The sequence below is a fragment of the Pantherophis guttatus genome, chromosome 2, assembly GCF_059756535.1.
Source record: "Pantherophis guttatus breed Tessera chromosome 2, ASM5975653v1, whole genome shotgun sequence".
Classification (NCBI taxonomy): Eukaryota; Metazoa; Chordata; class Lepidosauria; order Squamata; family Colubridae; genus Pantherophis; species Pantherophis guttatus.
This window is the reverse complement of record NC_142064.1, coordinates 78,182,403-78,198,280: the sequence shown is the minus strand read 5'-3', so window position 1 is coordinate 78,198,280 and position 15,878 is coordinate 78,182,403. Positions and strand designations below refer to the sequence as shown.

General features: G+C 41.8%; 1 protein-coding gene across 4 annotated transcripts in view; it reads right to left on the bottom strand.

Moving 5' to 3' along the window:
* The window catches only part of CNTLN (centlein), a 200,038-nt gene that overhangs the window by 55,175 nt on the left and 128,985 nt on the right, over positions 1-15,878 (bottom strand). For all 4 annotated transcript variants that reach the window (XR_015732281.1, XM_087886302.1, XM_034410493.3 and 1 more), the window contains one exon: positions 12,505-12,725. Coding sequence is in view for 3 of the 4 variants with exons in the window: in XM_087886302.1 (XP_087742428.1) it covers positions 12,505-12,725 (221 nt within the window). In the remaining variant the exon portion in view is untranslated. The remainder of the gene's footprint in view (positions 1-12,504; positions 12,726-15,878) is intronic.

Sequence of the window (15,878 nt, the reverse complement as noted above, 5' to 3'; positions counted from 1 at the left end):
TATATGAATATAGTATCTCTAAATAGTTTTGTCCTACAAATAAAAAGCGTCCTAACGGACATCAGCCCCATCCAGAACATATTAACAGCCCCATCTGAAACACTAATTCCTTGGTTATTGCTCCCCTACCTTTAACTAGCATTAATAAGGAGATCCTTAAATATGAATATATATAATGATAATATATGACAGTACGAAAACCTCCAAGTACTTCAATGTTTTTCTGACATTACAATATTTATTGGTTACTAACTTGGATGACTTTAATAAGGGAACAGGAATAAAATCTAAATGCTATATTCTATTTAAAAGATCTCATGAAAGCATGCCTGGAAAATTTGCTCCTTTAAGAGAACCATTTCCTTTTCCCCTTGAAATCTGAATCACAAATTCTATATAATCAGAATTTCAAAGTGTGGTCTTAAGTTTTCCAAAATGCAAATTTTATTTGGACTTCATAAAACAGTAGGTTTTTATTAAACAAAAGCAAAAAACAACAATAGTTTTAACTTCTTGCTTCAAGAAGGAATTAATTAGTATTCTTATCTTTAAAACTGATAAAGAACTTATTTTTTTCTTAATATATGATTCTGAGAGGCTTGAATTTTCCACAGAAGGCTACAATTTATAATCTGGGATTCCTTTCTATATATTTTATTACCTCAAAATGTATATCAGAAGTCAAATAAGAGCCTTGGTAGTACAGTGGTCTAAAGCACCCTGTTATAAAACCAACTGCCTGCAATTACTGCAGGTTCGAATCTTGCCAGGCTCAAGGTTGACTCAGCCTTCCATCCTTTCTAAGGTAGGTAAATTGAGGACCCAGTTGTGGGGGCAATAAGCTGACTTTGTATAAATATACAAAAGGATGAAGGCTATTGCTTAGCACATTATAAGCCGCCCTGAGTCTCCGGAGAAGGGCGGCATATAAATCAAATTAAAAAAATATATATATAGTCCAAAGTTGAGAACAGAAAGAAGACAAGCATATTGTATAGTATTCTAGCTGGTGCAATAATATTTCATTTCAAAATGCTGTTAAAGACTGTTGACTAACTGTAAAAGCTCGTGTATTCTGTTTAGGGGTGCACAAACAGTCGGAGTTGTTTGTAAAAATATCTGCTTCAAATGTTGTAAACACAGAGCAAATCATACTCAAATCAAGTTCTCTCCCAGAATTGGGACAAGATAAAATTCTTCAGTCTAGAGTGTTCCAATATGCTACAATTGGTTTGTTTTTTTAAAAAATTGAATTCCTACAGCTATGGAGAACTGGAGAGTGCATTAGTCAATAAAACAGCAGGCGTAGGTTTCATCCCTGCTGACATTGACCGGAGTTAGCAAAAAGGAAGAGGGGGTAGTTAAAAAAAGTCAGTTATGCACTTGGTTGGAGACTGAGAATCATTTTGGACATACGAAAATGACTGATGCTTGTTTGGTAGCTCAGTTAAGTGTTGTTTTTAAATTCTTTGCCTCCAAATATCAAAAATATTTTCCCTATGGAAATTTTCTTAGGTAATGTTCCAAGTAGCGCAATTGTGTCTTGAGTTCAGGACATAGCTATGTGTATTTTCCCTGCTCCTCTTAATATTTCTGGAGATCTTCAAGCTGCTTGCTGATTACAACTGACACAAGAATAATTCCTAAATCCTGAATCTCTGCAAATAGTCTCTAACTGAACCTAATTTAGTTCACATAACCCCAAGAAAATGGCAGGAAATGTTGTTAGTGTCAAAACACTAAAGAATCAAAAGTGCAAAGGAACACAGTGATACCGTAATTGTTACACCTATATACCGTATTTTCCGGCGTATAAGACGACTTTTTAACACATGAAAATCTTCTCAAAAGTCGGGGGTCGTCTTATACGCCGGGTGTCGTTCTCCTGTAACCAGGCAGACCAGCCCGAAAGGCTCTGACGAGCCTTAAATGGCTCTGGCGATCCCAGCTCTGACGATCCCAGCTCTGACGATCCCAGCTGAGTTCCCTGCAACTCAGCTGGAATCGCCAGAACCATGGCTCTCACGGTCCCAGCTCTGACGGTCGATCCCATCCCAGCTGAGTTCCCTGCAACTCAGCTGGGATCGCCAGAAACCATGTAAAAGGAAAAAAGTCTTTTCCCTTTTACTCTGACGGTCCCAGCTCTGACGGTCAATCCCATCTCAGATGAGTTCCCTGCAACTCAGCTGGGATCGCCAGAACCATGGCTCTGACGGTCCCAGCTCTGACGGTCGATCCCAGCTCTGACGATCCCAGCTGAGTTCCCTGCAACTCAGCTGGGATCGCCAGAAACCATGTAAAAGGAAAAAAGTTTTTTCCCTTTTACTCTGACGATCCCAGCTCTGACGATTCCAGCTGAGTTCCCTGCAACTCAGCTGGGATCGCCAGAACCATGGCTCTGACGGTCCCAGCTCTGACGATCCCAGCTGAGTTCCCTGCAACTCAGCTGGGATCGCCAGAACCATGGCTCTGACGGTCCCAGCTCTGACGGTCAATCCCAGCTCTGACGATCCCAGCTGAGTTCCCTGCAACTCAGCTGGGATCGCCAGAAACCATGTAAAAGGAAAAAAGTTTTTTCCCTTTTACTCTGACGATCCCAGCTCTGACGATTCCAGCTGAGTTCCCTGCAACTCAGCTGGGATCGCCAGAACCATGGCTCTGACGGTCCCAGCTCTGACGATCCCAGCTGAGTTCCCTGCAACTCAGCTGGGATCGCCAGAACCATGGCTCTGACGGTCCCAGCTCTGACGGTCGATCCCAGCTCTGACGATCCCAGCTGAGTTCCCTGCAACTCAGCTGGGATCGCCAGAAACCATGTAAAAGGAAAAAAGTTTTTTCCCTTTTACTCTGACGATCCCAGCTGAGTTCCCTGCAACTCAGCTGGGATCGCCAGAAACCATGTAAAAGGAAAAAAGTCTTTTCCCTTTTACTCTGACGGTCCCAGCTCTGACGGTCGATCCCATCCCAGCTGAGTTCCCTGCAACTCAGCTGGGATCGCCAGAACCATGGCTCTGACGGTCCCAGCTCTGACGGTCGATCCCAGCTCTGACGATCCCAGCTGAGTTCCCTGCAACTCAGCTGGGATCGCCAGAAACCATGTAAAAGGAAAAAAGTTTTTTCCCTTTTACTCTGACGATCCCAGCTGAGTTCCCTGCAACTCAGCTCGGATCGCCAGAACCATGGCTCTGACGGTCCCAGCTCTGACGGTCAATCCCAGCTCTGACGATCCCAGCTGAGTTCCCTGCAACTCAGCTGGGATCGCCAGAAACCATGTAAAAGGAAAAAAGTTTTTTCCCTTTTACTCTGACGATCCCAGCTCTGACGATTCCAGCTGAGTTCCCTGCAACTCAGCTGGGATCGCCAGAACCATGGCTCTGACGGTCCCAGCTCTGACGATCCCAGCTGAGTTCCCTGCAACTCAGCTGGGATCGCCAGAACCATGGCTCTGACGGTCCCAGCTCTGACGGTCAATCCCAGCTCTGACGATCCCAGCTGAGTTCCCTGCAACTCAGCTGGGATCGCCAGAAACCATGTAAAAGGAAAAAACTTTTTTCCCTTTTACTCTGACGATCCCAGCTCTGACGATTCCAGCTGAGTTCCCTGCAACTCAGCTGGGATCGCCAGAACCATGGCTCTGACGGTCCCAGCTCTGACGATCCCAGCTGAGTTCCCTGCAACTCAGCTGGGATCGCCAGAACCATGGCTCTGACGGTCCCAGCTCTGACGGTCGATCCCAGCTCTGACGATCCCAGCTGAGTTCCCTGCAACTCAGCTGGGATCGCCAGAAACCATGTAAAAGGAAAAAAGTCTTTTCCCTTTTACTCTGACGATCCCAGCTCTGACGATCCCAGCTGAGTTCCCTGCAACTCAGCTGGGATCGCCAGAAACCATGTAAAAGGAAAAAAGTCTTTTCCCTTTTACTCTGACGATCCCAGCTCTGACGATTCCAGCTGAGTTCCCTGCAACTCAGCTGGGATCGCCAGAACCATGTAAAAGGAAAAAAGTTTTTTCCCTTTTACTCTGACGATCCCAGCTCTGACGATTCCAGCTGAGTTCCCTGCAACTCAGCTGGGATCGCCAGAACCATGGCTCTGACGGTCCCAGCTCTGACGATCCCAGCTGAGTTCCCTGCAACTCAGCTGGGATCGCCAGAACCATGGCTCTGACGGTCCCAGCTCTGACGGTCGGTCCCAGCTCTGACGATCCCAGCTGAGTTCCCTGCAACTCAGCTGGGATCGCCAGAAACCATGTAAAAGGAAAAAAGTCTTTTCCCTTTTACTCTGACGATCCCAGCTCTGACGATCCCAGCTGAGTTCCCTGCAACTCAGCTGGGATCGCCAGAAACCATGTAAAAGGAAAAAAGTCTTTTCCCTTTTACTCTGACGATCCCAGCTCTGACGATTCCAGCTGAGTTCCCTGCAACTCAGCTGGGATCGCCAGAACCATGGCTCTGACAGTCCCAGCTCTGACGGTCGATCCCATCCCAGCTGAGTTCCCTGCAACTCAGCTGGGATGGCCAGAGCCATGTAAAAGATAAAAAGTTTTCCCCCTCCAGTTTGCTTACCTCAGCTGCTAGTCCCAACGCTTGCCTTGCTTCGCTTGCCTGAATCTATTCAGGCAAGCAAGCAACTCCCTGCCTGCAATCAAGCAAGGAGTTAATTGTGGACTTCAACTCCCAGAATTCCTCAGCCAGCAAAGCAAAGCTGGCTGAGGAATTCTGGGAGTTGAAGTCTACAAGTCTTAAAGTTGCCAAGGTTGGAGACCCCTGTTCTATTGGGTAAGTTTTTTTCCCCTTTGGGAGCTTTAAAAAAAATAGTCAATTGGGGTTTTTTTAGTTGTTCTTTTTTAGACCTAGCCATTTAAAGTTTAGGAAGTTTTAAATTTAGCTTTCATATAAAAATAAAAATAAAATAAAATAAAATAATATTTGTGCAGCTTTCTGAGATTTAGTGTGTTTCTGTAGTGTTTCACTCTAACTACACAAACACACAAAATCTCACAAAGCTGTATGTGGAATTTTGTGTGTGTAAAGTGTGAAAGTTGGTTTTTTGGACTTTTTGTGGCTGTGTGAGGTTCCTGCTTGTTGCAGGGGCCATTTTGGGTCTAGCACAGCTGCTTTTACATTGTGGGTGAGCCAGTTGTGTTGTGTGTGTGTAGAGTGTGAAAGTTTTTTGGGGGGCTTTTTGTGGCTGTGTGAGGTTCCTGCTTGTTGCTGGGGCCATTTTGGGACTAGCACAGCTGCTTTTACATTGTGGGTGAGCCAGTTGTGTTGTGTTGTGTGTGTTTAGAGTGTGAAAGTTTTTTTGGGGGGCTTTTTGTGGCTGTGTGAGGTTCCTGCTTGTTGCAGGGGCCATTTTGGGTCTAGCACAGCTGCTTTTACATTGTAGGTGAGCCAGTTGATGTTTTTTAATTTTTATTTGGTGTGCATTGGAAGAGGGGTAGTCTTATATGGCGAGTATAGCCCAAACCCTATATTTTAACAGGAAAAGTTGGGGATCGTCTTATACGCCCAGTTGTCTCATACGCCGGAAAATACGGTATATGATCAAATAGTTTTTAAAAATGTGTAAATTGTTAAGTCACAATGGAAGTGCTAGAAACTTTAAACTTTTCTCCTGTGAAACGTATACTTGGTATAGTAAATTAATGAAAGAAAAAATAGATAGTATTAAATGTTTTGGGGAATTACTATTTTATAGTAGCATAGGATTTTTTCCCCAAGTTACTATCAAATAATTTAAGGTTCTTTATATTGTAGTTGATAAGGTGCAGGGAATATTGGCTTGCAAAGTATTCTCTAGGTTAGAAAGCCCAGCTTGCACACAGTGACATGAGTATGTTTAAGTAATAACTAGGTTTTGGTGTACTCAGGGGACATTGACCAAAAAGTGTCCAAACAGACTGGGACGGTGCTTACCTTTACCTACCACTCAGTCTATACCAGAGGTCACCAACTGGTGGTCCATGGACCACTGGTGATCCGTGAGAAAATTTTGGTGGTCCGCAGAAAAATTATTTGCATTTTTTATATTGCACTAAATCAAGGGTCCTCAAACTACAGCCCCTGAGACAGATACGTGCAATAAACGTTTGTGTTGATGCAGAAAGTATCTCCCTTTGGGGTCTTTTTGTGTGAGTTGGAGGTAGACAGAAATTCTGACTTGGGTTCTGCTTCAGCCTCCTGGTGCGGCGCTTTGGGCGAAAGCTGAAGGGAAACGCCGCTGGTGGCAAAGAGCCGGAGGGCCTTGTTCCAGTGAGACTGCATCATGGCATGGAACTGGCTGACCATCTCAGCCTGCTGAGCCTCCAAGCACCTGTACCTGGCCTTGCACTCCCGCAGGTCTTCCCTCTGCTTGGAAAGCCTATGCTCATAGTCCTCGGTGAGGTGCTTCTGCTGAGCCTCCTTCTCAGCCAGATCCAATTTGAACTGAGCTGTTTTGCCAACTCTTTCTTGTGGTGGCTGCTTAGCTCCAACAACTGCTTCCTGTTGGGGCCCTAAGGAGCCCGGGCAGGGAGGGGAGGAGTGGCTGGGAGGGGAGGGGTGAGTAGACATAAGTGACATTGAGTTGGCCACGCCCACCCAGTCACATGACCATCTAGCCTCGCCCACCCAGTTGATCATTAGGCAGATCATATTAGTGGTTTGCGGGATTTAAAATTATGAATTTAGTGGTCCCTGAGGTCCGAAAGGTTGGTGACCCCTGGTCTATACCATCTCTATTTATTAAAAGCATATTGTGCAAATATGCTCAGTTGACCAAAGCAATGGCCAACAGGCTCATATAGTGACAATCGTATTGTATGAAAGATTGTAACTTAGACTACAGGAAAACTAAAAGATAAAGAGCTGAAATTAATGAAATAGAGTTTATTTATTTATAAAATTTATTGGCTGCCCATCTTACTATAGGCTAACCCTGGGCGGCCTACAGTTACATCTAACTTAAAACATGGAATGTTAAAATCAAACCTTAAAACTAGAACTAGAAAACTAAACCAACTAGAACTAGAACTAGAACCTTAAAACCAACTAGAATTAGAACAGAACAGAATACTTTATTTAGCCAAGAGTGATTAAACACCCAAGGAATTTGTTGCCCATGCAGAAGTACATGCAAAACAACACAGTAATAATAAACAGAATAATGATAACAATAAGAGAAGGTAGCAGAAAATAGATTGTCTGTGAAATTAAGCTTCCCTCCTAGAATAGAATATTTGGAAAGTCATGGAAAAAAATCTTTGGGCAGAAGTAACACGTTTTTCTATCTTAGCTGGTCTATGGTTATAGCAAAAACAGGTTTAGTTTATCCTCATTCAAATTTAGGATTGGGAACTCATTTAAATAGTAGACTGTGGATTTAAGAAATGATGCTTCATATGTAAGGTAAAAGAGTTTTTATCATTCAAAACTAATTCCTGGTGATTTCAGGAGCATATCCCTATAGCTGTTTTGTCAACAACATGGAAATATTTGCTGCTGGATTCTTCTGGAATCATTTGCGAACTTTCCAGTCTAGGCTACTGCTGTGGTATTTCTTGGTGGTCTGTCATCTAGTATTATCAAGGTCTGATTTTGCTGAGATTAGTCAAATAGGCTGCCTACTCTATTGTAATTCCATAATCTACAACCTACATTTTAGGGAATGTAAAGAATTGAAAATGAACAAGAGCAGTAAAACTAAGTTGATTTTGAAGAATAGTGAAAAAATAAATGTAATGGCATTTTTATTTTTTGAGGGTGCCTTTAAAGAAAAAAACCTGAACACATGTATCTTTTTTTAAAGTTATGCCAAATGGAAGCATCAGCTAACTGTAAAATGTTCAGAAGTCTTTCAGTGTAAAATGAAGAAAGCATCAGGTAGCCAAGATTTCCTTTTACAAATTACTAACAATGCTGGAAATGTTCAAGAAGTGCCTGCAGTGGATTTTAAAGTACTATTGCAGGAATTCTTTAGGTTGAAGTATGGCAATATCAAACAGAGACTTTAAAAAGAAAGAGAACAGTTACACATCTGGAAGAATGCTCCTGAAGAACTGCTTTCAACTTTTGTGTAGTGCTACCCAAAGGAGCTGCAAACAGTTACCTAGTGGGTTGAAAGTCTGTTCCTTTTTTAAAATCCTGGCCTCTTCAGATGAAGATGGTTCGCTCTGCTACTAAGTCCTTTTCTGATGTCAAAGGCAACTCATAAAACAATACAATTACTCCTATGGTGCCACTTCTAGAGCACTATGGGAACCATAGCAAAGGATTCTGGGTAACTTTGTAGTTGTGGGGCCTTTATAACTGGGTTGCTACATTTAAAAGACAATAATTACTGATTTAAATTACAATATGGTAGTTTTGCACTAAATTGTACATCCCTTGTGTCTCTATGTGTTTTTGCTGTGCAAATGTTATATCTTACCCATGTATAATTGTCATTACTCTAGTTAGTACATACAGCAGAGGATGTCTTAATCTGAGCAGACATCTGGTGATGAAAATTACAGCACTGCCATCAGGCATGGGGAATGCAGGAGAAAGAAAACAACCTTTAAAAAAAGTTTTTTTCCCTGGATTGTGCCAATAATGATATTTTTCAAAGGAATCTCTGAAATATCACATCCCTTCACAGCAATATCAAGATTCTGTGATTTTGAAACATTGCTTGCACAATTTAACTTCTTTATTTACATTAAAAGTCCTTTAGATCAATATGCAACATGAGTCTTAGGAATGGCAAGCCACATTTCTTGATTTGCAATAAACTATAGCAGCATTGCAACATGGTATGCCATGCTATGCCATGCAATATAAAGCTGTGTTTAAAAAAAATACAGTAAAAGGATTACCCAGAGTCAGAGTCATTAAGTTGGATGGCTATAGAAATTGCATAAATAAATACAACATAGACTTTTGTATTCTACTACAAACAATGTAATTACTATTATATGCTTCTACATACAATATATGTGTCTATAGCTTTTCATCTACATCCATACATATATATCAATACAGCTACATAGGAATCAAGGGACATTGCCAATACTCAAGTTGCAGATATTATAATAGTTCTATCTAAATAAAATCTAGAACATCTAAATTCTCTTAAATTGAGAACAAATCTCATACTATCAGAGCATTTGGGCATTATTCTCAAGGGTGATTGCATAAATATCTGTCAGTTAGAAGACTATTTTCTTCATCTCTATTTAATCAAAGGTTATCTATGTACAATATGTATCAACATTTACAAAGCTGAGCTATTATATTACATAAGGTTAATGTTACATGAATTTGGTGTTATTATATGTTATTATGTGGAACAAAATTCTGTAAAGCTACTGGCATTTCAATTTTAAACTTTTTGGAATCAATTCAGTCTTTATTTTTGTTTCTACTCCATCCTTCTCTGTATTTCAGAGATACCAAAGATCATGCAGTATAATATTTATTACATCATGAGAAACATAGTACATGAAAATACCTGCTGTTGTTCATGGACTATTAAAATATTCAGTATCTAAATCAATTTTTCCTGAGCAATAGAGTTTCAGAAAAACAAGTTTTCTTCCTTAAATGCCTACATTTTATATCTGCACTTTTACTAAAGGTATTTTATCTCCTTAATTGCTACTGGACCAGAGCTACTGCCTCTTTTAAAGGATAGATTACTCCTTTGGTAGTATTATTAAGAGTATCATAACTGCAGAGACTAGTATAGACAGTTGTCAGGCGTCAACACAACCTGAAGGCACAAATAATAATAAAAAAATATAAATATTTGAAAGCAAACATTTATTTATAATTTCAGCTTTGAGATCACACAAACTTACAGCTGTTCTGTGCAGTTCACATTTAAAAAATTAAAAAGAAAACAACATACTTCAGAGACAAAAAATACAGTGAAAAGAAAGAAAGAAAGAAAGAAAGAAAGAAAGAAAGAAAGAAAGAGCAATCGAAGGGATTTAATTTGGTCTTTAACAATAAGTATAAGAGCAGTACAGATCTCCAGAGGGATAGCATTCCACAGCGTAGGAACATGTTTCATGGGGCCCACAAAGTGATCCTACTTGATTGATGGGATCTGAAGTGTCTCCACTCTAGCTGGTCTCACTAGACCAGTGGAAAAATATGGAAAAAGGCATTCCCTCAAGTAGCTATGAAGGGCATTTTAGTGATAACCAGGACCTTGAATTGCAGCCAGAAGTCAACTGACAGCTAGTGCAGCTTGAAAAATAGTAGGTGTACAGTATCTGCTCATATCATGGCACACTTAATATTGCATTCCTGCAACACTGCTCTGGACCAGTTGTAATTTCCCTGTCTTCTTCAAGACTGGGAAATTACATGTAGAGTGACCAAGGCTTGAGTGACTGTTTTAAGGATCTCCCTATCCAACAAGGGTCACAACTGGTGTATCAGATGAACCTGTGCAAAGGCCTCCTTGGTCACAGCTGCTATCACAGAAACGGTGAGTGGAAGAGGATCTCTAGATTGTGCACTAGTTTCACATAGGAAGTTCAACCCCATTAAAGACTAAAGATGGCATGTCCCCACAACTGGGGATGAGGGGATCAAACAAACAGCCATTTTGTCTTATCAGGACAGAACCTGAGTCTATTCCTTCTTACTCAAGCCTGCCTAGCTTCCAGACACTTGGGCAGGTCTTCAAAAGCATCTGTTTGTTGGCCCAAGGTCAAGAGGTCTAATTGGATATCATCAGCATATTGATCATACCTGACCCCCCCAAACTGATGAGAATACCCAGAAATTTCAGGTAGATATTAAACAAAAAGAAAGAAAAAGTCAAGCCCTGTAGCACCACAGTTAAAAGTGGATGCTGAGAAAAAAATCAGAATTGACACATATTTAGATATTTTGCCTTGATTCTCACATCTGTTTTATATTAATTACTTTTTTTGAACACCATTAATGTTTCTTATATGTTATGGCTTATCTTTTTATGTATTAGTAATACCAGCAAGAAAAAATATGGTATATTATTTTCATATCATGTGTCATATTTATGCCAGAAACAATACTCCAAAAAGGGAAGATCCAAGACAAAAAACATAATTAATGAATAACTGCTGATTAACATTATTCGCTTGTAAAACAAAGTTACTATATAGAATCAGCTGATCTTGCATCTACATATAGCAATCATTCTCTCTCACAAGCAAATATTCTCATATATTAACACACAATTACTGTTACAGAGAAATGTACGCATTCCGCTTCCTCCATCCAGAAGGAACAGCCAAAAAAAGAGGAATAAAACAGGAGGGAGAAGAATGAAGAGAAGGGGTATGCACAGGGAAGGAAAGACAAAAAAAGGAAAAATCTTATTTAGGTGTGAAGGATTAAATAATTAATTGGGCAGATTACTCTAGCTAAGCAATGACTGGTTCTAAAGTGATTCTTCAAAGTTATCCATGTTTTTCAGCAGTACCAATGTTTGTAATCATTTATATATGTCTTGCTTATTCCTTTGCTTTCTACAGATTTTTTCCCTATTCTTATCAATTAATGTAAAGTTATTTCAGAATCAGTGAATGTAAGATGAGCCCTTCAATTCAATTTAGGGAAAGGCACTTCATACATTATGAGTCTGTCTGTATTTTTTTTAACCCAAGTCCTATTTTAGCTAATTAATTAATTGCATGAATGTCATGCAAATTCCTACTTGCATGCAAGGAAGTGTATATGCATTTATTGGATCCTGGATGATCAATGTAATGTGGACATCCAACTGAATTTGCATTGCTGGTATTATGTAGAAATCAGCTCCTACACAGAAAGTCTTTTTGACTAGACTATGGCTTTCTAAACTACCAATAAATGTGTGCTTCAAAAGGGCATTTATAGGCCATGACACAATTCAAATTATATTTGAAGGTGGAGATATATAAATGCACTTGTGATTCCATGTTATAGCATATAATTATATAAAAAATAATGTATCTTTATGAGTGTGGGGGTGAACCAGGAAAAAAAATGCAAACTGACCAGTGTACAAAATGCTGATCTTTTATGAAAATATGTTTTTCATACTTGCCCTACTAAAGTCAGGGCAAGTACCATAATTATAAATGCATTCAGACATTTCAGTGGTCCTTCGTGTATAATCTACAGCAGTTCAGAATTTCTGTAAATGTGATGTAATTCTTTACATCAATTATCAGGAGAACCTGTCTCCATGGCTGCCATTTCTATTTTCATAAAACTGATCCAGTAAAATAAATCATTTGAAGCAAAATATGTATCGCTTGAGAAACGAACCAATTACAGCCTTGTCATCTTTGTATCTTGCCACTTCGTATTCAAAAGCATCATGCATCATCCTGATCTTTTCAGACAGATTTGTGAACCATCTGCATGATTTCAGTAAATAATATGTCCAATTTCAGGGTGATATTCAACTTTGTTTGGAACTCATAGGCTTACAATTACAATCCTGCACATTTAATCACTAAACATTAGATTTTTGTCATATCAAGACGACAATAAACTTTTACCTGAACAGTTTGTTTGCTGGCCTGAAGTTGCTGTTTGGTTAGATGCAACTGGGATGTTAATCTTTTATTTGCTTCTCTGGACTTCTTGAGAGATGATACTGCTGTTCTTTTTGATTTCTGTACTACAGCTAACTGCTGCTGTAAAGATGTGATACGTCCCCAAAGTGACACGGAGGAGCCAGGTTTCTGGACCATGATACTTCTTATCTTCTCTCTGTTAACTAAATATATTTAATATTGACCAATTATTAATCTGACACTACAAATCTGTTAGCTTCAAAGAAATGGCTTTTTTTTTGGTTGCAAAAGATTTTCAATAAAACATCCAATAGAACCAACCCCAAGCTTCTCTTGCAATAAAACACAATATATACTATACAGTTGCAAGGGTATATGTTCATATGCCTTAATGGGGAAATTGCAAGAACATTATTTTTTTCTGGCCAAAATGGTAAACTTGCTTCATATATATGACTTGCTCCTCTTAATTATATCATCCAGAGTATATTAGCCAGGAGTGAAATGCTACTGGTTCGGACTGGTTCAGGCAAACCGGTAGCAGATATTTGGGCTGGTTTGCCAAACCGGTAGCAATCACTGGCTGGCCATGCCCCCGAACCGGTCTGCGGCCCACAGTCCTGCCATGCTTGCCTGCCTTCCACATGGCCTTCCCGGCGTCCAGCTTGCAAAGTCAGGCAAGTGGAAGGCCACGTGGAAGACAGGTGAGCATGGCAGGTCTGCTAGCTCCCTTCCCCACAGACCTGCCATGCTTGTCTGCCTTCCTTGCTACCTTCCTGGCGTCCCCGTGGCCAGCTTGTGAAGGCAGGCAAGCGGAAGGCCATGTGGAAGGCAGGCAAGCATGGCAGGGCTGCGAGGAAGGAAGCTAACAGCCTACTCCCTTCCCCACAACACTGCCATGCTTGCCTGCCTTCCACGCTGCCTTCCTGGTGGTCCTCCATGCCTACTTGCCTTCCGAGGTTGGCGTCCAGCCCGGCCCGGCCCGTGGGTGGGAGGCGGCCCTTGGTGGATACGCTGTCGCCGCACTGCATCAGAACATGTGCATCAGACACTCCACCGTGGGGCTGGTGCCCCTCTCAGCCCCGGAGCAGCAGCTGCATCTCCACAAAGGCTCGCCCGCCATCAGCCTTACCAATGCACTGGCTCCTTTGGGCATGCTGAATACGCCGGCGTAGGATCTAGAAGGTAAGGTTGATGCTGGCGGTGAGGGGGAGGGAGACCCGCTGCGCTCGGCTCCTTGGAGGGACATGGCAAGGCTCACTCGCCTTTTGGGCCTGGTGCGCAGGGCCTTTGGCCAACTGCCACCCGCTTGCCTTCCCCTCCACCATGAGTCCTGCCTGCCCTCCCAGAGCCCTGCTGCACTGCTGCCATTCGCTTTCTTCCTTCTCCCATCGCAAAACAAAAGCGAACGGCGGCGGAGTTGCTTCGGGAGGTTGTTTTGGGAAGGCAGATGTCTGTAGCCAGGTGGAGAGGGAGGGCGGCGAGAATGGCGGCGGCAGGCAAGGGAGCACCAACATGAAGGGCTACCCACACTGGCCTACCTGGGTAAGCGCTGCCCCCCAGGCCGAAGGAAAGTGCTGTAGGCTCTGTGGTGGCATAGCCAGGCCTGGCCCTCTCCCCACATTGGGAGCTTCCGCCCCCCTCACTCTGCTTCTTTGCCGCTTGGAAGCGGTGGTGTGGCTGAGCCTCCTTCCCCCAGAGTGCCGGACTCCGCGGGCCAAGTTCCTGGAGTGGCGCCAGCGGTCAAAGAGAGCAGGCAGGTGGCTGGGTGGGAATCCAGTGGGTGCTTCGGAGCCCCAAGCCCCGCGGAGCTGGCATGGGAGGCATGGGTAGAAGGCGGCCTTTTTTGCAGCATCCCCCTCCCCATTTTGGATCGCCCTGCCTTTGCAGAAACGGGGCGGGCGCTTTGTATGGAGGATTGGTAGGGGGGATGCACGGCCCTCTGGGATGGACAGTGGGGCAAGAGAAGGCTACGAGATTCACTTGGGCAATCAAGCCCGATGGCAGAGGGAAACTCAAAGTGTTGGGGGCTTCAGAAGGGCAGAATGCAGTTCATAATGTGCAGCTTCTGACTCTAACAGTGAGTGACATACGTGACGTCAAGCTGGCCATGACCACCCGGTCACATGACCACCAAACCACACCCATAGAACTGGTAGCAACAATTTTTAGATTTCACCACTGATAATGGCTATGCTTCCAAGCAGAATCAGAGACAAACAAGTAACTACATTGCAAACTATGTTATTAATACTCTGTATTTTTTTGTAGCCTCCTAGTAAAAAATCTAACCTGAAACTTCCAAAAAAAATCTATATACCCCATAGACTAAAAGACTGTGAAGCCTTCTTCTAAAAGATGAAGTATTTAATATTATTAAACAACTATATCTGCCTGGCCCAGGTCCTTGGGAAGGGCTCAACAGATGGACAAAAATGCCAAATCCAGTATAAACATCTGTCTGACTGTACAACTGGTCCCAGAGGTTATCAGTACATTGGATGCCATACCACAAAATCTTGGACAGCGCTTAGAAAATATGAGCATGGACAAATTTTCAACTATCAATTAAAAAAGGCTACAGTGCTTGGATCCATAGATTTACTATGCCAATCCCTTAAGGTATTCTTGTTTAGGGGAAGAATTTTATGCATGTGAAGGGGAATATCAGCTAAAAGAACGGGCAGCTGTGATTTCACATTTTTATGTATATACTATAGTAATAATAATCACAAATTATTTTTTATAATTTTAAGATTGCAAAAAGGTTAGAGTACTTTTTTGCGGTCTTAAAAAAGAATCTGCTTTCTACTCTGAGTGAGGAGCATAGCCCATAAAATCTGGAGTAATGAAGGAAATAGCTTTGAGAATACATAAAGGCAGCAGAGAAAAAAAAAACTCTACTTATATTAAGGCAAGCTTAAGAAGCATAAAAGCAGGTATGCTCTCAACAACTAGTCCATCCCATTTTAAGGAAATTCTTTTTACTTATTGATGTGTTCAGTTGATCTATCCTCTCTGATGCTGTTAGAGAGGTTTGAAATACAGCATCCACTGTAGTCTCAATTTGGCACTTTTTAAGCCACAGTACATTGTCTGTTTTATCCAGCTGGTGTTATGTTGAAACCCCTGCTAGTGCACACTGAAGAAATTGGTCTCAAAGTCCTGACTACTAGGGATTAGAGAGGAAAGGAGAAAATATATAAGCAACCAACTGCCTTCTTATAGATTGTTTTTTAAATAAAAAAAGAGGGGGACTGGGACACTGATAAATACACTTCCTGATGACTCGGACCCTTATAGTTAAACTGCTTTTTCTTACTATAAGGGAAAGTGAAATCAAATTACCCTAATGA